This window comes from Chlorocebus sabaeus, chromosome 18 (assembly GCF_047675955.1).
Source record: "Chlorocebus sabaeus isolate Y175 chromosome 18, mChlSab1.0.hap1, whole genome shotgun sequence".
Classification (NCBI taxonomy): domain Eukaryota; kingdom Metazoa; phylum Chordata; class Mammalia; order Primates; family Cercopithecidae; genus Chlorocebus; species Chlorocebus sabaeus.
The window spans coordinates 58,756,064-58,777,327 of NC_132921.1; the positions used below are offsets into that span (position 1 = coordinate 58,756,064).

A 21,264-nucleotide genomic window follows, 5' to 3' on the forward strand; every position below is an offset into this window, starting at 1 on the left:
GCTAAGCTTGCACAGGGCACTATGGTATAAAGCACACTCAGTTTTGTACTTCCCAAAGTAAAATCTCTACACTCCCAGTAAAGGCTTCCCATGCACTTGATTTTCATATTACTCAAACCTCAAACTTCATATTCATTTTTAAAAACATCAATTGAATGTCAATAATGTTCTCTTTGGACAATTTTCCTCGTGTTATTCTTGAAAAAGCAGTCTTACGTTGTGCTCAATATAAGTTACTATTAGAAATTCTTAATTCAAGGACATAGTTATAAAATCAAAAGTTATCTTCCCACCCAAAGACTAGGAGTGTTTCTAAAGCAGGACGAACAATTTCATCTGAGTTCCTTATGATCTTGTAATGTCCCTTAAAACTCAAGAGCTCATGGATTCAATTGGTTATCATTTTTCCTTTCCAGAAATATTACCAACCAGAACATCACTGCACAAACTTTCTTGAATTCCGACTCGGGTATACACTGTATGGGATAAGAAGGGCCACTGGAGAAAGGTAGATTCAGGATATTTACCTTTGCTTGAAGAAGTAGAGTTCTGCCTCTTCCTACAGTCTATAAGAAAAACACATTATCCCTTAAAATCTGTGTTTATATATACGCAGGCAGAAAATGGTATAACAGGAGGCTATGTTAATTAAAATTATTCACCACAGACACAGCAATGAGTCAACTGTTCATTCAAGTATAATGACTCCAACATCCTTTTCTTTTCTTTTTTTTTGAGATGGAGTTTCATTCTGTCGTCCAGGCTGGAGGGCAGTGGCATGATCTCGGCTCACTGCAACCTCTGCCTCCCATGTTCAAGCAATTCTCCTGCCTCAGCCTCCTGAGTAGCTGGGATTACAGGCACCTGCCACTATGCCCAGCTAATTTTTGTAGTTTTAGTAGAGACAGGGTTTAGCTCTGTTGGCCAGGTTGGTCTCAAACCTCAAGCAATCCACCCACCTTGGCCTCCCAAAGTGCTGGGATTACAGGTGTGAGCCATTGTGCCCAACCCCAATATTTTTTAATATAAAATTGTTTATTTGTTTACATGAGGACATTCCTTGATATATAATTACTTAATTTTTCATAGTCTATAAAAGGCAACCTCTAAGATCTAATATGTTAGGTTAAAATCTTACTAAACAACCTTAAAATTGATGATTATCAAAAGGTTTTATCTGAATCAGTAAGTTATATAGCTATAAACTTTATTTATTTATTTATTTATTTTCTGAGACAGGGTCTTGCTCTTTTGCTCAGGCTAGAGTGCAGTGGCACAATCATGGCTCACTGCAACCTCAAACTTCAGACATCCTCTCACCTCAGCCCCCAGGTTAACTGGGACTACAGGCACATGCTAACACGCCTATGTTTTTTGCTTTTTTTTGCAGACACGAGATTTCGCTTTGTTGCCCAGGGTGGTTTTGAACTTCTGGGCTCAAGTGATACTCCCGCCTCAGCCTCCCAAACTGCTGGGATTACAGGCACAAGCCACTGGGCCTGGCTATATTTTATCTTTTAAAAACTGTATTTTTACTGTACCTTTTCTATATGTAGATACATAAATACTTACCATTGTGTTACGGTTGCCTACAGTATTCAATACAGTAACATGCTATACACGAGTATAGCCCAGAAGCAATGGGCTATACACACAGCCTGGCTGTGCAGGTGACACCACCTAGGTTTGTGTATGTACTCTGAGATGTTTGCACCAAGAAGGAATCGCCTAACAACACATTTCTCAGAATGGCATTAAGAGATATATGACTGTCAATTGAATTCTAGGCAAGAAATTACCTTATTAAAGATAGTAAGGTAGCATTACTAACTTCTTGGACTCATTCTAAGTAAAATCTGGGAAAACAAAATGAAGAACACTGTGTTCAATCAGTTTGTTTTAAATGAAGGGTGCTTTGTGCTTGCTCATTTCTACATTTTTGTTGATGAACATTTTATATATATATGTGTGTGTATACATATATGTGTGTATATATGTGTGTGTGTGTGTGTATACATATATACACACAAGACCTTACCTCTGGTTTGTCTAATAGAAGACAGCCAAGTTCATAACAGGCATACGGCTGAACATATAAGTTATTCTGACGACACAATTCATCTTTAACAGCTCGCTGGAAGTACTGAAAGGAATGCAAATGTTACTGGATGAATTCATTTTCCTACTTAGCATAGGGCTTATTACAATCTTCAAGAGAGGGTGGGAAGGGGGCCTCATACTCTGTTTTCTAGATCAGATTTTCTCTTCTTTCCTCATCCTCATTCTTTCCTATCTACATCTTAGAAGTCTTTTACATGCTGCCTGATGTGCATTCCTCAGAATATATTGGACTGTCTCATTTGTGCTACTATTTTTCCAGGGGACATATTAGCCTCTATTGATTTTATCACTGAGAATACCTTTCTCTGCATCTAAGAGTCTAAACATCCCATTTTAATATTTAAAACAGAAAACACACATGCAACTATGATCTCTTGACATGCGTCTTGACTGTATCTTGTTAGCACATAAGGATTTGATCTAAAATAAGCTATTTCGGGCTGTAATAACTATCATAAGCCCATACTGAAAGATTAAACTTACAAGGGCATTATCTTCTAAGATTTAAAAGCCAAAAGTCTCCTATTACTGTATATTAATTCTTTTTTTTATCTTTTTTTCTGAGACGGAGTCTCACTCTGTCGCCCAGGCTGGACTGCAGTGGCGCAATCTTGGCTCACTGCAACCTCCGCCTCCTGGGTTCAAGCAATTCTCGTGCTTCAGCCTCCCAAGGAGCTGGGATAAGAGGTGCACACCACCACACCTGACTAATTTTTGTATTTTTAGTAGAGACAGGGTTTCACCATGTTGGCCAGGCTGGTCTCAAACTCCTGACCTCAAGTGATCCGCCCACCTTGGCCTCCCAAAGTGCTGGGATTACAGGTGTGAGCCACTGCGCCCAGCCACTGTACACTGATTCTTTCAAAGAGTAGTCAAACTAACACTGATACATACTTCTTCAAAACAACCAAACAAAAAAACAACTCGCTCGCCCCCCAGGGCTGCATCAATAATCTGCAGTTAAAAAGAGAGAAAACTGAACGTACACTGACATGTCTGATCATTTTCGTTCTTGTCTAACTATGAGGCTTCACTCCACTCCTTCAAAACTGTCTGCCTCCTCGTGTCCTCCTCTCTCCAGTGGAGACTGTCATCTTTGATAAATACTAGTGCCAGAAAAGGAGGCCATATATAAAGAAGCATTCTAAGAATCTGAAGTTAATGAAAAACTAGTATTAACCATCATCAACTTCTAGCATCTGAGAAGATGGCATTAATCAAATCAATTGGATAAAGTTTATAGTGGGAGGTTCGGTTTTGTTTAGTACTTTGTCATTTTTCTTATTCACTAGCACATACGTAGGTGTTCGTGACTTATTTTCTTTAGTCCTGACAACATTAACAGTTTACCTGAACAGCATCTTCTGAGTTTCCTAGACATTTGTGTATGGCACCAAGAAGCAAATACTTTAATCCAACAACAGATGAATCATCCACTTCATGGCAAGCTTTAAAAGAAGGGGAGTGAACAGAGCAGTAAGGAAATGCATTCACTTCATTCCTTCAGTATCGTGAAGAGTAAGGTGAACGTTTCAGTTCACGTTTCTGCCCTCCTGAAACTCAGAAGGTGCCCATTCTTCATCCATTAGTGAGTAGCCTTTGTCAAAGAAAGGCAAAAATACCAAACTTCACAGAGCCAAGAAAACTCAAATTGCAACACATAATTACCTCGTGAAAAACGCCCATCTGAAAAGGCTACATCCTGTATGATTCTATCAACTATGAACTATATGACATTCTGAAAAAGGTAAAACTATGGAGACAGTAAAAATATCAGTGGTTGCTGGGGGTGAGGGGAGATGGAGGGGTGAGTAGGTAGAGCAGAAAGAATTTTTAGGGCAATGAAAGGATTGTGTGATATCATCACAGTAGACACATTATTATACAATGGTCCAAACCCTACTATTTGTTTGTTCACTGAGTGAACCCTACTGTGAACTATGGGCTTTGGGTGATTATGATGTGTCAGTGCTGGTTCACAGACTGTAACAAATGTACCACACTGATGGTGGTAGTTGGGAAGGACAGGGGGAGGGAGGAGCTTGTGGGGACTCTGGACTTTCTGCTCAATTTTGCTATGAACCTAAAACTGCTCTAAAAAAAAGAAGTTCTGTTAATTTCTTAAAAATGACTTCACATTAAATTGCCATGCCATAGGCACCTTTCCATGTTTGTACGAGTTACTGTACTAGTCAGTGGGAGAGGAGCAGCACTGACCCCTTCACTTCAACAGCAAGCTGTAGAGGATTGACACATAGGTTAGAGAATGTTATGGGAGCTTTCCAAGAAAAAGAGAAAGATGCAGAATGGACCCATGATGGGGCTGATGAGGAAGAAAGGAAGTAATACCATTATTTCCAAAGACTAATAAAGATATTGAGATTCAATAATATATATCTTACTATTTTATATATAAACATATATTTATATTTTCTATTATATATATGTATACAGAGAGAGAGAAAGAGAGAGAACTGAAGTTACAGAACAAGTAACTCAAAGGCGAGAGGAGGAGGTAAATGTGAGACTAGAAGATGATCTTGTAGAAGCAGGAGTCGCCCCAGAAAGCCAGGCTAGGAATACGCTCATACGAAAAAGAACTCAGGGACTCTTAAGGCAGCAACATTAAGGAAACCTTAATGCAGTTCATTCACTTGTTCATTCATTCATTCATTACACTAATTCATTCATTCAATATTTATTGAGCACCTACTATTTGCCAGGCAATTCTAGGTGCTTAGAATACAATGACAAAACAAACAAAAAATTCCTTCTCAGAGAGAACAGCAAGTGCAAAAGCACAGGAGCCAGGTGTGTCTGAGAGCAGGGAGGAGGACAGTGCTGAGGAACAGGGAAGAGCAGGGAGGGACAATGGCCTCAGGGGTTACAGACTGGGAGCACTGCCTGCCGCTGAATAGACTTGGGCTTTTGTTCTGAATGAGATGAGAGACCATAGAGGATTCTGGGAAGCAGAGTGACACAACATGATTAGGTTTTAATAGGATCACTCTGCCTGCTACGCCTAGAATACAAACATGTTTACAATGGAGCTGGGCATGGTGGCTGCACGTAATCCCCATACTTTGGAAGACCAAAGCGGGAGGATCACTTGAGCCCAGGAGTTGAAGACCAACCTGGGCAACATGGCAAGACCCCATCTCTACAATTTTTTTTTTTTTTTTTAATAGCTGGGTGTGGTGGCATGCCCCTGTAGTCCCAGCTACTCAGGAGGCTGAGGTTGGAGGATCGCTTGAGCCAGGGAGGCAGAGGTTGCAGTGAGCCATGATCACGCTACTACACTCCAGCCTGGGCAACAGAGCATGACCCTGTCTCAAAAACACAAAATACAAACAACAACAAAAAACAATGCAGAGAAAGAATGCAGTGGAGAAGGACAGGTGGGTGGGGAAAGGTTATGGATGAAACAACAAGGATATAGATTCTCACTAGTTCCACTGGTACAGGGAGCTGTGGATGGGGACTCCGATAAGCTAAATGCACAAAACTGGGAGGGCACGATGCAGAGTTTAATAAATGCTTATGATCCACATTGCCACTATTGTTTTTTTCTAGAACATAACTTTCTCTACAAAGATCTTCATTGTACTGTATGTGGTTGATCAGTTTGTACCATTATCGATTACCATTGAGGAATTATATAATCTAATTAATAGACCTCAGAACTGGGTTAAATTTAGCAAAGATACTAGAGAATTGTCTCATGCTCACTTCAGATACGGTCTGTCTTCCCTTCCAGGCACACATCTTTGTTGCTAGTTTTTTTTCATTTTGATACCTGGAAAGGGGTTCAGAGAATATTTTGTCAAATCTCACTTAACTGGTAACTGTTCTTGTGAATGTTAATTACTGCCTAACTTATATTTGTATTTTATCTCTAAATATGTGATCCGGTACTTGCGTATTAAAAAATACTTAATATTCTTCATTGTTCCTTTGAGTTAGGCATTTAAAGACGTTCTATACTTGCTTCAATAGGAAGGGAGGGGTTTTGAACTATGCAACTCCTTTAAAAATAAATACAGTAGCCAGGTACAGCAGCACAGGCCTGTAATCTCAGCTACTCAGGAGACTGAGGTGGAAGGACCACTTGAGCCCAGGAGTTTGAGGCTGCAGTGAGTTATGAACACACCACTGCACCCAACCTGGGTGACAGTATGAGACCTGTCTCTAAAAATTAAAAATAAAAAAAAATTAAAAAGAACATAGGAGAATTTGACACATCCAAGAAAAATGTTTCCTTGCTAGTTCCTCCCTGGGAGGGTTATACATCTACTCGAATTACAGGGCCATTGTACAAGACTTCTTAAGGAGTTTTGTTCCTTTGATCTCCAGAATAGCAACATTGGCAATTGGCAATGTTTGTTTTCACATTTGAGGAAGGACCTTTTCTTTTTTTTCTTTTCCTTTTTTTTTTTCCTTAAAAGAAATAGGCAAAAGGGATTTGCAGGAAGTCTGATGATAAAAATATATGGCTCGATGGATCATGCTCTATTTGGTCAAAAACAAGAGTAACTGGAGAAAAATCTGAAAAATTTTCTACAGTGGCTTACCAACTATTTCTGGAATATTATGTCTAAACGGTCAACACTAAGTTTCTTGGGAAAATGCACCACATATATGAATAAGAACATATTTCTTTTTTTTTTCCTTTTTTCTTTTGTAGGCAGGATCTCACTCTTGTCATTCAGGCTGGAGTGGTGGAGCATGATCAAAGCTCACTGCAGCCTCGATATCCTGGGCTCAAGTGATCTTCCCACCTCAGTCTCCCAAGTAGCTGGGACTACAGGTGCACACCACCGCACCCAGATAATTTTTTGTATTTTTAGTAGAGACAGGGTTTCACCATGTTGCCCAGGCTGGTTTCAAACTCTTGGCTCAAGCCATCTGCCTACCTTGGCCTTCCAAAGTGCTGGGATAACAAGTGTGAGCCACCCCACCAGGCCACACTTTAGTATATTTTGATTTATGTGAATCACACCTAAGGGAAACAAAGTACTTTCATGGGGGAAAATAAAATGTATGCTCCCAGCAACTCCCACAGCTACAGAATTAATAACATTTATAACAAAAGCATCACATATTTAAGACAAGCATATCCGTCCACAGCAGTGCCGCCTCCTCCTCCCATCACCTAAGTGACAGGATATTCTTCATCACGACACCCTCTAAGAAGGAGAGATGTGTCCTCTCCCTGAATCTGATGAGATAAAAGTGAGATAACTGGGAAACTGAAGAATGCAGCACTGGCAGAAGAAGCCAATGTGTCCAGTAGACGGTTTTGGGTTTTTAAACAGTTTTTACCTTGACTCATCCTCTGCAGGTTGGGGAAGGAACAGTTTGGAAGAGCTTTCCACAAGTACAACACTTCAATGGACGCCAACACACAGAGTGCTTTGGTTGGGGTTTGCTTCCGAAATCGCTCTGCCTGTAAGGAGTTAGAATAAACAGGCAACATTTTTCAAAAACAAATTCAAATAAAAAATACACCTCGGACACTTTAAAAGCACACAGTTCATCATCAATGTGAATGACCTTCTCCTTCAAAGCTAAAACTAACAATTCCTCTCTCTATAAAAAATGTTGCTTTCAATTTTTGACATACAGGAAATTATGCCTTTCATTCATTAGTCAACTGAAGCTACTCTCAAGACGCAAGGCAGGGCCGGCCGTGGTGGCTCACGCCTGTAACCCCAGCACTTTGGGAGGCCAAGGCAGGCAGATCACCTGAGGTCAGGAGTTTCAGATCAGCCTGACCAACATGGAGAAACTCCGTCTCTACTGAAAATACAAAATTAGCTGGGTGTAGTGGTGTGCGCTGTAATCCCAGCTACTCAGGAGGCTGAGGCAGAAGAAGTGCTTGAACCCAGGAGGCAGAGGTTGCAGTGAGCCAAGATTGCGCCGTTGCACTCCAGCCTGGGCAACAAGAGCAAAACTCCGTCTCAAAAAAAAAGATGCAGGGTATATTCTGAAAACTTGGGGATGAAACTAGATTTACGTGCATTTAGATCGATGGAATTTATAAAGCTTGGTGACAGCTAATAATTCAATGGGCTTACACACACCTAAGGAACTAAGACTAGATGCCTTTTAGTCACACTTCTCTTGTTTTTAAATTTTTCTACTGAGTGCCAGTGCTCTCAGCTGTACATTATAGTCTAATTTATACTCAAAAGCTTCATTAAATGTTCATTCAATAAAAACATATACAACTAAAATAACTGATAATTCAGGAAATGAGACACTATGTAACTCAAGGTAATACAGCAAAATTGTATCACAAAAGTACAGAATACATTAGGAACGCTGTCTCTACAGTCTTGGGCCCTTCTGCTGGCAACTGGGACACTGTGACACACACTTTGGCTTTTTAGTACATCAAAATGTGGTGTGTTCTCTATTCTCAACCCCAGACAGCCTGCATTTCTCACTAGGCCCTGCCAATTTGTATTCTTCCAAAACCAACTAATTCTTTAGACAGATCCTTTCTCTTAGTGTGTTCATTAGCTCTGAAGAATGTATAATGTCTCCATTCATTAAAATAATAATAAAAAAAACTATACTCCAGTTACTCTTCAGATCATATATATCTTTCACCTTTTGCTAAAAATTTCCATGAAGGGGAACCATTCTGAGTCTTAACCCAATTGTTTGAGACCCTGTATCTGCAGGGCTAATTGATGTTTTAAAAATCTGCTTTCATTATTTGCAGCAAGGCAAGAATCTTCTATTCAGAGAAGATGTACAATCATGGAGAGAATCCTCTCCATGGGGGTGAACTGCACTTGACATGATAAGTAAACAGGCAGCCTTGAATATAATTTCCTAAAGCTTGCCCAGGCAGTATTGGTTACAAATGCCCATCATAATACACCAGGCTCCAACATACCTTTTTCACCGAGAACTGTTCAATCTGATTGTTTTTCCTTTTGAAGAGTTTCTGAACTTCTTTAAAGACAATCTGCGCCCCGTCCACATCACCAGTGGCTCCCTGACAAACTGGAAGAGACCATAATGATATTTCTTAAATATAAGTCAGGGAAAATGCCGTAGGGGATATCTAAAGTGATGATACTTGAAAAAAAAAAGAAAGAAACTGGAGCAAATATGTTTAAAGACTATTCCACAACAGGCTGGACGTGGTGGCTCACGCCAGTAATCCCAGTACTTTGGGAGGCCAAGGTGGGTGGATCACCTGAGGTCAGGAATTCGAGACCAGCCTGGCCAACATGGCGAAACCCCATCTCTGCTAAAAACACAAAAATTAGCCAGGCGTGGTGGTGCATGCCTGTAATCCCAGCTACTTGGGAGTCTAAGGCAGGAGAATCGCTTGAACGTAGGAGGCAGAGGTTGCAATGAGCCAAGATCACACCACTGCACTCCAGCCTGGGCGACAGAATGAGACTCTGTCTCAGAAAAACAAACAAACAAAAAGACTATTCCACAAAGGACTGCACCATCCTGCCGATCACTTCAACTATTTTCTAGGTGCCTGTGTTCCCAGAGCTTTTGGGGGGCTTGGGGAAAGCCATGGTCCTTGTCCTTTTGTTGGGGAGACAGGTTTTCACATAACAAAATCCTTCGCTACTGTCACAGTGTATAACCTAGTTAGGGCTCACATACTCAGAAAGTGGAATAAATAGGAACCTAGGAAAGAACAATGAAGAGCCCAGAGGATCATGAAAGCTTCATGGTGGAAGGAAGATTTCTCTGTCCTAGGAAGTCATCTATCTGCCCTGTCCATGTTCCTTGGCTGCCTACTACCTACAAGCCACCAGCAAGAATGTGAAGAAGAAACACGTGTGCTTGAACCCTAAAGAAACTGACATTTCAGTTGAAGACATCACACACGCACACAGGGTCCCATAGGCTGCAATGTATGTAGTGATAGCGGTAGTCAGGGTAGGAGAACCAAAGTGGTTTCTAGAAGGCTCAGATAGAGAAGGGATCATTTCTCTCTGGAGTGACCAGACGCTGTAAGGAGCTAGGAGAAGTCAAGCGGAGTCTTGAGGAATGAGTGAGAATTTGATCATGCGCACACCTTCTTCTCACCTCAGGCCCCAAAGATTTAATGATCTTCCCTTTGCTGTGTCTTCTCGGTCCCTTATGCAAACTTTGCACTGGCTGTAGCCTCACTACCTGATTGAAACTCTACCACAACTCTGTCCTTTCCTCTCAACTCTGATGGTACGGAATCCATTTCTATTCATTTTTGTTAGATCACATGTGGTTTTTCACTCCCCGGTTGGAATGTACTACAGTTGATTTGCTAGTTGCCCCTTCCTTTTTTTTTTTTTTTTTGGGGGGGGGGGGGAGACGGAGCCTTGCCCTGTTGCCCAGGCTGGAGTGCAGTGGTGCGATCTCGGCTCACTGCAAGCTCTGCCTCCTGGGTTCACGCCATTCACCTGCCTCAACCTCCCGAATAGCTGGGACTACAGGCACCCGCCACCAGGCCTAGCTAATTTTTGTATTTTTAGTAGAGATGGGGTTTCACCATATTGGCCTCTTAACCTCTTGATACGCCTGCCTTGGCCTCCCGAAGTGCTGGGATTACAGGCATGAGCCACTGTGCCTGGCCAGCTCCCCCTTCTTTACTTGAGCACCCCTAAAAGTAGGTTGGTCCCGTACTCGCATTTGGGCATGGTCAAGCAGTCACCTATCCGAGGCATGCACGTACCAGGACAGGCTACCATCAGCAGAGCCCAAGGGTTCAAGAATTGAGGCTCGGAGAGAGCTGAGGACAGGAAGACAATGGGAAAGACAGCAGGTTCCGACTGGGATTAAAAGTAATGAGGCTAAATATTCAAAGGAAGGGACAACTCCTTTCCCAGTCACTGGGGCATCCCTGATCCAGATGGAGGAGTGTGCACCAATCCAAAATGACCTTATCAATTGCAGCTGTAACATTTCCAAACCAGAATGAAGCTCAGTGGCTGTATTGTGCAACCAACCCCATTATTTTTAGATCAGAGGATGCAAAGGTCTGGAAAAGCTGAGCAATGCCTACGGTCACACAGTAAATCAATGAAAAATTATATATTTCTGCTGTCCCTAGCTTGAGGTCTTCCTCAGATCATTGAGAACATTCTTACAGAGTCGCATAATTAAAGCCAGTCATAAACAACAACAGTATCTGAACCACCCCAAAGGTCTATAACATCCATACCTCAGACCCTGAAGAACAAACACCACCTATTTCTCTTGCAGTAAAATTATAGATAGTTGTTTTCTTTTTAGATGGAGTTTTGCTCTTGTTGCCCAGGCTGGAGTGCAATGGCACAATCTTGGCTCACTACAACTTCTGCCTCCCGTGTTCAGGCAATTCTTCGGCCTCAGCCTTCTGAGTAGCTAGGATCACAGGCGTGCACCACCACACCCGGCTACTTTTTATTTTTAGTAGCGACACAGTTTCTCCATGTTGGTTGTTGGCCGGGCTGGTCTCAAACTCCCGACCTCAGGTGATCCACCTGCCTCGGTCTCCCAAAGTGCTGGGATTACAGGGGTGAGCCACCGCCCCCAGCCAGATAGTTGCTTTAAAAGATGCAGATGTTTAAAAGCGTGGGAGTCTCTGGTTTATCCTAAAATATGAGGCCTAAACAGAGCTTAGGATGACTCACTCTTCCAATAAGACTAAGTGTACACAATCCTATATGTGATATTCTAATATTTATTGGTAACTTATAATTTTGATATAATGTCAAACTTACAGAAAAGTTGCAGGAATAGTAGAGGTATACGATCACGCAAATCTACTTCTAGGTATCTACCCAAAGGTACTGAAAGCAAGGACTGGAACAGATATCTGTATACCAATGTTCCAGGTAAGCACTCCACACAATAGCTAAACAATAGAAACAACCCAAATGTCCATCCATGAATGAATGGATGAACAATGTGCCACATACATACAATGGAATATTATTCAGCCTGAAAAAAGGAAGGAGATCCTGACACATGGTATAACATGGATGAACCCTGAAGACATTATGCTAAATGAAATAAGCCAGACACAAAAGGACAAATATATTTCACTTATGCACGAGGTAGGTAGAACACTTAAATTCAGAGAGACGGGAAGTAGAAGCATGGTAACCAGGGTCTGGGGGGAAAAGTGAATGGGGAGTTCCTGTTGACTGGGTAGAGCTTGGGATGATGAAGAAGTTCCGGAGATGGATGCTGGTGACGTTTGCAAAACAATCTGAGCGTTATCTGGAGTTACTGACACATACACCTAAAAAAGTTCAAATGGTAAATGATGCTACATATTTTATCACAATTTTTAAAAGTACAAAACTATTGACATAGTCGCACAAAACATTAATATGCTGGCTAAGCCCTGGTGGCAGTGTTTGGAGCCCCTGAGGGCCCATCCCCTCTAGCTCACCACCAGCCCAAATGGCAGCTCCTGCATGACAGTGTAACGGTGCTCCTTCCCTGCCTCATGTACTCTTTTTTTTTTTTTTTTTTTTTTTTTTTGAGACAGAGTCTCACTCTGTTGCCAGGCTGGAGTGCAGTGGTGCGATCTCAGCTCATCGCAACCTCTGCCTCCCGGGCGATTCGCCTGCCTCAGCCTCCCAAGCAGCTGGGACTACAGGTGCGCGCCACCACACCTGGCTTATTTTTGTATTTTTAGTAGAGACAGGGTTTCACCGTGTTGGCCAGGATGGTCTTGATCTCTTGACCTCGTGATCCGCCCGCCTAGGCCTTGCCTCATGTACTCTTTCTAGTGGAGCTATTCACCCACATCTCATCCTCTCTACAAAATCCCAGTGCAGAAACAGAGATCAGAATCCTTCATGCTTATCCTCTCCTATGACTGGTATGGTTCTGGGATTTCCAAATATTGGGGGGGAATAAATGTTCCTCTACACAGCCACACTGTATATTTATGTATCTGAAACTCAACAGAGATGGAAACAATAAATAGCTGTCCACCATCGACTGTGCGGCCTAAGTACACCTAATGGCCACTGAGTTGTGTGCAGGCCTCTGTTTTCTGGGCTATTCAATCTGGGTTCATCAACTCTTCAACATATTAAACACAGTCACTCAACAAATAGCTGCTACTTTCATCTGAGATGTCTTCAAATTCTATACAACAACCCTTTAAGTGTGAGGCACAGCATATTATCCAGGATATGAAAAATAAGCTTATTCAAACATCAGGGACAGAGCCATGAGACCACACCTCTCAACAGGGACTGCAATGCGGCTTTGCACTGATGCTAATGGACCGATGCAATTTTATAGGGAATTTAAGATATCCAGAATATACTTATTGGTCAATGTTAATCAATTCTATCTTATTTTAAATATATCAGTTAAGAGGGCAGAATGGAAGTGGAAGATGGTTCATTAAATCTGAACGTTAAGAATAAGAAGGTATTGAAAATAATGATTGGATTAGTCTTGAATTTTAAGTAAAAGAACCACTGATGTGGCTGCATAAGGAGGGTTCATTACATAAACTAGAAATGGCTTACATGAAGTTGCTTAAAGGCAGAAAATGTACAACCTCTCGGTTTTCAATCCCACACCTCTACAATTTTTAATCACACGGCCCTTTAGGTATTGAAGGATGCAGACAATACTTTGGCCACCAGGTGGCAGCACATCTCTATCGCCTCATACAACGGCAAAAAAACCCTTATTCAAAACAGAATACAGGCGTTAATAATGATATGCAATGTAAATACCTTGCATCTGAAGTATCACACTGTAAATACAATAGAGTTAGGAGGTAAAACAAGGTTGGAGCAGATGACTCAGACCTATGCAACTTTGTAACCAGGTCACTAACCAAACAAAAGTATTAACACAGGTCAGGCTCTGTGGCTCATGCCTGTAATCCCAGTGCTTTGGGAGGCTGAGGCAGGAGGATTGCTTCAGGCCAGGAGTTACAGTTGGCCTGGGCAACATAGCAAGACCTTGTTGCTACAAATTTTTTTTTTTTAATTGGCCGGGCATGGTGGGGCACGCCTGTAGTTCCAGCTACTGTGGAGGCTGAGGCAGGAGGATCACTTGAGCCTGGGAAGTTGAGGCTATAGTGAGCTACAATCAGACCACTGCACTTCATTCAACCTGGGAAGAAGAGCAAGACCCAGAATAATAATAATAAGAAAATCAACACAACGAAAAAAAAGCCTGTTGAATTCTTAAAAATTCTTCAGAATCCCAATAAAAAACATAGCATATTAAGTAAAGGGATAGAGACAGGTTGAGGCAATTTAGGGCAAAATGTACAATAACCGGGAAGACCTCACAATATGCATTTCCAAGACAGAAAACAGGACCAAACCAGGCCCAGAGGGGAAGCGTGTGGTGAAGGCGCACCCTGGGCACTACTGAGTTTCTGGGTGTTCACCTGCGTCAGTGAACACAGTATTCTAGCACTATTTACTTGGTTGCATAAAACATTAACATGCTGGGAAAAGCCATGGAAGGGCATAACTCTTGCTTCCTCCTGCCATCACTCCCCCATCTGCCCACGTGACGCGAGCTAATTCACGACAGAGCGAGCACACTGAGGGACCATGGGCGACTCACCTGCAGTTAAGTAGGCATAATAGCACTGGGACCACCTGGACTCGTTTTTTAGCCTCTCAAAGGAATCAAATGCATCCTTGAAATTGAGCTCTATCATGCTGCACCAACCTATGGAAGAAATATTTTTAGCACATGACCCTAAAGTACTGAGCTTTATGACCCATATTTAAGCCACGAGTCTCTGATACTGTGATCATTCTCTGTGCATGTTCTATGAAATGTGTAAAAAACCTTAACCTGAAAACCTAAGAAATTATTTTTCCCCTTAAATCCTTTCAATGTAAAGTTTGAGTTAGACAAGGCACTTAGGTTTGAGTCAGACAACCAATAAAATAGCACAGAAGACCATGGCATAAAGATTTCTAGAAAGACACTCCAATTTACATCCTAACAGTTGTGAGGTTAACCCAAGTACAACAGTACTATTTGATTATGTACTTAATGACTACTACTCATTCTTTTTTTTTTTTTTTTTGAGACAGAGTCTTGCTCTGTCGCCCAGGTTGAAGTGCAATGGTGTGATCTCGGCTCACTGCTCCCTGGGTTCAAGCAATTCTCCTGCCTCAGCCTCCCAAGTAGCTAGGATTACAAGCACCTGTCACCATGCCCGGCTAATTTTTGTATTTTTAGTAGAGGTGAGGGTTCGCCATGTTGGCCAGGCTGGTCTTGAACTCCCGACCTCAAGTATCTGCCTGCCTCAGCCTCCCAAAGTGCTGGGAGTACAGGTGTGAGCCACGGTGCTCAGCCTACTCATTCTCAAAACTTTATAAGATCTAGAGCACAAGCCAACGAGAAATTAGACATTTCCCTACCTTCCCTCAGCACACTGGGAGTGAAAGGACCCACCTTCCTGGATCAAAACAGTTAGGCAGGCTTTCTAGTAAGGAACTGCAGCAACTAAAATGTAAAGGATTTTATTCCCACTTTTCATCACAGTATCCCCCATCTCCTGAGCCCGTAATGTGTGCCAATGCTGTGGTAGGCACTTCACGTAATGCTCTCTAATCCTTATGACAACCTTGCAAAGGTGGCTAATAATGTCCTTGTATTAGCAAGGACTAATCCTACACCTGTAATCCCAGCACTTTGGGAGGCTGAGGTGGGAGGATCGCTTGAGCCCAAGAGATCTAGACCAGCCTGGGCAACATGGTGAAATCCCATCTCTATAAAAAATTAGCCAGGTGTGGTGGTGCACGCCTGTAATTCCAGCTACTTGGGAGACTGGGGTGGGAGGATCACCTGAGCCAGGGAAGTCTGGGCTGCAGTGAGCTGAGACTGCGCCACTGCACTCCAGCCTGGATGACAGAGTGAGACCCTGTCTTTAAAAAAAGAAAATAACTAAGGTATCAAGAGGTATGTTACCTGCTGAAGCCACACAGCTAAGAAGGAAGAACTGTGGATCAAAATCCAACACACTTTCCTTTACATGATACTGCCTCCATAAAAAAAATTCTGTTATCAGGTGCATCACTAAGTAATTGTATAAACTGAGACCTGCCATTTAAACTGTGGGAGGAAGAGTGGGTGAGATACACACTTCAGAAAATTCACTGTCAAATTCTATGGGATGTGATGTTGACATTGAGTAAAAATTTGGGCTTTTTTTTGAAACGGAGTCTCGCTCTGTCACCCAGGCTGGAGTGCTGTGGTGTGATCTCAGGTCACTGCAACCTCTGCCTCCTGGGTTCAAGCAATTCTCCTGCCTCAGCCTCCTGAGTAGCTGAGATTACAGGCACCCACCATCACGCCTGGCTAATTTTTGTATTTTTGGTAAAGACGGGGTTTTACCATGCTGACCTGGCTGGTCTCAAACTCCTGGCTTTAATCAATCTGCCCCCCTCAGCCTCCCAAAGAGCTGGGATTATAGGCGTGAGCTACCGTGCCCGGTCTGGGCTGATTATTTTTATCCTAGCACAGATATCGGGGAAAGATTTGAATTAAATACAAAATAGAGATGGAAGGAAGCACTGACTCAGGAATAAGTCAGGAATAATTCAGGAATAAGTCAGAAATAACTCAGGAAAAAGTACTAACTCAAGCTTTTGAGCCTGAATCGGAAGCCCGAGTTACTACCACCTCCTGAGTTAACCTTCCTAAGGCCTGAGTTGGATGATTTCTAAGCTTCCTTCTGCTCTAACATCCTATCCTGTCATAGGCCTTGAAATGATGCACCAACAAAAGGCCATCAAAGCTAGAGTTTTTCATTCAAGTTCTTTGAAACACATTTCATTCTATATTATGGCTACTAAGCAGAGCTCCAGCAGAGTGCAGATGACACAAAAACACATTTTCCACTGGATTATACTTCATTTCCTCTTTTTAAACCACAACAGGCATTTAAAACGTAATATTGTTTATTGGGCAGTTCACAATCTTTTGGTTTTCAGTTTTCCTTAAAAGGATTCAGGAAGACAACTGTGTCCACAGCAGGCAAAGCAAGTGGCAGGCAGCACAGGGCCTGACCCCCCAAACTGACAGGTGTCAACTGCTTCCCCGGGCATTCTGTCTCCACTTCCCTGTCCCTCTGCAGAAAGTTTTTTAAGTCTCAATTTCCCTTTGGACTCTCGTCACTATCTCATCATTTCTCCTTTCTTTTTGTCTCTGTCATTCCTTTCTTATGTGCTACATTATGTGACCTTGTTGTATTAGCTAAGTGAAACTCTGAGAAGTCTGAGTCCCTTATTTAAATTTTTTTTGGTTTCAATTTCGAAGTTGTGTTTACTCTTCCCAGCACAATGGAGAAACTGTTACAGAGAAAGATTTTGCAATTACTAATGTAACAGGATCAGAGTTTCAGTGCAGTCAGCAAAGACCCATAGCAACAATTCTGGAGGAGAAGGGGGAAAATCTTGGGCAGATAAAGGCTTCCAGGTTTGTTTGTGACTGTCTCTCCAGTAAGGGAGAAGCAGAAGGTGGCAGCTAACATGTATGGAGGGCCTTCCGTGCCAGGTCCCCTGCATGAGGCTTCACACGTCATGTCATCTAAACCTGACAGCTGCTACAACGGGAGGCACCTTAACTCCAATGGCAACTATGTGGCTAGGAAGGTTTGGGCAACTTGTCCAAGGTCTCAGAGCTAGTTGATGAAAAACATTGGGGCTTGAGTCCAACTATCTCCTGTCTCCTATTTTTCTTCTCAAGTGGACATTGGTGGGAAGGAGTAACAAAGAGATTTGAATTCTAATGCACAGTCCAATAAGGTATTTCTGGTCATTTAATCAATTCATTTAACATCACCTATTATCCTAAAATCAAAATGCTGTAAAGAAAAAGTGTTATAAAGAAGTAATGAGAATCAGAGAGAGAAGTATCATTGCATGTGCTATGGGAATAATTGAAGTCCTTCTTACGACAGAAGGCATCAAGCATTTTGCAGACACACACCAAATGGCATGAAAGCTAAAACACTGCATTAATACTACTTCCTAACAAGAGGCTGGACAGACATTTCATATTTACCAATTTCATACAGACAGACATGTTGAATTTCTCTCTGATCTACTGCAAGTTCCAAAGCAGTGTGGAAAGACGTCAAGGCACTGTTGATTTGACACTAAGGAGGAAAGGAAAACAGAATTATCGGCTAAGATCTGTCGATAACATTACAATCATCATAATTCAAAAGCATCTTTTTCCTTCATAGTTATTTTAAACAGGTTAAGCAGTATAGAAGACAGCGGTTTAAAGATTGCTAGGAAAATACTCCAATTTGCCCCCACACAGCTGTGAAATTAACCTAACCACAGAGAACCTCTCCCTTCTCAGGTGGTAAGGGCTCAGCTCGCACGGCCTTCTCCTTCTGCATTCTCTCATACTTGTAGGATATGTTGGATTTTAATAGTTTGCTAATCTAGCTCCTTGTTACCACACAGGTGTGGAAAGGGAAGGGACTCTATTTCATCCCCCTGTGTGCACCCAGCCCTGGCCCAGAAGTCTCTCAATCACTACTGAGTGAATGCACCAAGCCACTCTCATTAGCCCGGTCCTCAGTGAGCCCTTCACCATACAGGTGACAGTCTGCTTCTATACCCTAGAATGCTGTCCTCCAATTGCTTCTGCTCATCAAATCTCCTCTCCCAACACTTCAGAAATTCTCTGAGGATCCAGATTACATTTCCAGCATTTGCATTCACATGCCACTGCCTGGGACCCGGCAAACTCTCAAATGTTGGCTCTACTTACTCCCAGTTAAACACATTTCGTTTTTTACTCCACTAAAGATCGATCTCGTTCAGGGTCTGCCAACACGATGCCACAAGTACCCGAGAGGAGCAGCTCAAAAGCATCACCAGGATTTGAAGGGTTAGTTTCATCTTAGATAGGCATTGAGAAATGCTAAATGTCATGTATCATTATAAATAAATCTTGAACACTCAGACGACCTGACAGCTTATTCTGAACGGTGCGTGCATTTTTTTCTTGCTCTGCTGGTGCCAGGGCTCCTCTCATCACTGCCCTACACTTGCAGGGAGGTGGACTTCCCTCCCCTGGGCTTCCAGGTGTGCCTCCTGCTGCTTCTCTATGCTTCCTCCCTCTCCAACACTCCCAACTGCCCCTTCTGTCCACAGCCAGCCAGGTGGGGCGGAAGCGTCCTAGAGGAGAAGCTGCAGGCTTCTCAGAGGACGGGTCCCCCACCCGCAGACCTGGGCTCCTTTCCTCGGCACGTCACTGCAGGAGGCCTCGGGGAAACAAGGGCGCCGATGAGTCAGCAGGTGATCCTCAGGACAGCCTGTGACTCAGGAACACTGTAAGCCACATGACTCATTAACCAAGGCCCAGCTGGATCAATAACTGCTCATGCCCCAAAGTAACACTCTCCTCTGTTGTCAGGAAGGTTGAAACTGCAGCATTCAATCCATTATCACCGTTGATGAATGCTGACCAGGTAGCCACAGAAGACACGTACCACCGCATCCCTGATTCCTGTTCTCAGTAACTTAACGTCCACTTGGAGGAAACCTCATAGCAATGGGAATCGCCCACAGCTCGGAAGGCAGGCATTGACGCTGACTGTTAGTTAGCACACAGCCCAAATACAAAACATCAAGGTTGAAAACAAGAAAAAGCAATCCTTTATAACGCAGGAATATGTGCATGAGCGCGTGTGGAGGTATCTCAACACTCATGTCACACCCCACGTTTAATTTTTCCCTTTTGGGATCAACACTTCTTTTCCTGAATCAGATATGCACTCCATTTAGCATATTTATACAGAAACCACAGCATTACGGGTTCAGCTTTGCACACCTCTCTCACTTCGCCAAATTAATGACATAGTTCTCACACACAGAATGTTTCTAGATGGGGCATCACCACCGAGCCGTCCTCTGCTGTCCCCCACAGTACATGACAGTGCAACAGCACACTGTCCTTCAGAGAACAGAAAATTAATCAGGAAACATTTACTGGGCAACCGCTATGTGCCAGGGACAGGTGCTGGAGATAAAAAGATGAGTCCAAACAAAGCTTTGAATCCTAGTAAAGGAAAAAGAAATCCAGGCAGTATTTCAATCAAATTATTTCTCTTAACCCTTTCAAACTCTCTGAGGTAGGCATGTATTAATTCCATTTGCGGATGAAGAAAGTAAAGTTCAAAGAAGTTAAGGAGCTTGGTCAAGGTCAACAAGGTAACAACTGACTAGTAATCAAAATTCTGCCTCAACCGCCTCTAACGTGTGCTTTCTTCGGGGAGCGTGTACGCAGACGTGGTTAGGGAGCGTGTACGCAGACGTGGTTAGGGAGCGTGTACGCAGACGTGGTTGGGGAGCGTGTACGCAGACGTGTTGGGGAGCGTGTACGCAGACGTGGTTAACTCAAGGACCCTGAGATGTGAGAGACTATCCTGGATTAGCCAGGTTGGCCCTAAATACAATCACATGTATCCTTCAAAGTGACACACATAGGAGAGAAGGGGACACTGTCAACTGTGCAGGCAGAGCCTGGAGTGATGCTGCCACAAGTCAAGGAAGGCCAGCAGCCACCAGAGGCTGGAAGAGGCAAGGCAGGGTTCTCCCCGCAGCCTCCAGAAGGCATGAAAGCACTGACTGAGGCCAGGTTGTGGAGCTCAATGGCATTATGCCAAGAGCAAGCAGAACTACAGAATTCATTCTAGTTCTATCCTGACCACTGAGTGAGGTAATTGTGACAAACAGCCATTAGCACAGTTGAAATAGATTTTCCCTTATTTCTCTCATATATATACATATAATTTAAAGACAGGGTCTAGCTCTGCCTCCCAGGCTGGAGTGCAGTGGTGCATTCATGGCTCACTGCTGCCTCAATCTCCCAGGCTCAAGCAATACTCCCATCTCAACCTCCTCAGTAGCTGGGACTGTGTGCATGCACAGCTGTGTCTGGCTAATTTTTTTTTTAATTTATATTTTGTAGACCAGGGTCTCACTACATTGCCCAGGCTGGTCCCAAACTCCTGGGCTCAGGTGATCCTCCCACCTTGGATTCCCAAAGTCCTGGAATTACAAGCATAAGCCACCATGCCCATTCTCACCAAAAAAATTTAAAACAAAAAAATGATCTGTGAGTTTTTTTGTGTTTTTTTTTTTTTTTTGAGACAGAGTCTCA

At 42.8% G+C, this 21,264-nt stretch overlaps 1 protein-coding gene and 1 non-coding gene across 3 annotated transcripts in view; one reads left to right on the forward strand and one right to left on the reverse strand.

The window, feature by feature from the left end:
• Window positions 1-21,264, reverse strand: part of TTC39C (tetratricopeptide repeat domain 39C) — a 122,865-nt gene that overhangs the window by 3,556 nt on the left and 98,045 nt on the right. For both annotated transcript variants that reach the window (XM_007974438.3, XM_073006416.1), the window contains exons 7-13: window positions 18,145-18,238; window positions 14,686-14,793; window positions 9,029-9,138; window positions 7,444-7,567; window positions 3,472-3,569; window positions 2,039-2,143; window positions 528-566 (exon numbers count right to left, since the gene is read on the reverse strand). In XM_007974438.3, the coding sequence (XP_007972629.3) occupies window positions 528-566; window positions 2,039-2,143; window positions 3,472-3,569; window positions 7,444-7,567; window positions 9,029-9,138; window positions 14,686-14,793; window positions 18,145-18,238 (678 nt within the window). The remainder of the gene's footprint in view (window positions 1-527; window positions 567-2,038; window positions 2,144-3,471; window positions 3,570-7,443; window positions 7,568-9,028; window positions 9,139-14,685; window positions 14,794-18,144; window positions 18,239-21,264) is intronic.
• Window positions 8,699-8,814, forward strand: LOC119618730 (U5 spliceosomal RNA). The gene has a single exon (XR_005235090.1). It is a non-coding gene; the product is annotated as a U5 spliceosomal RNA (small nuclear RNA).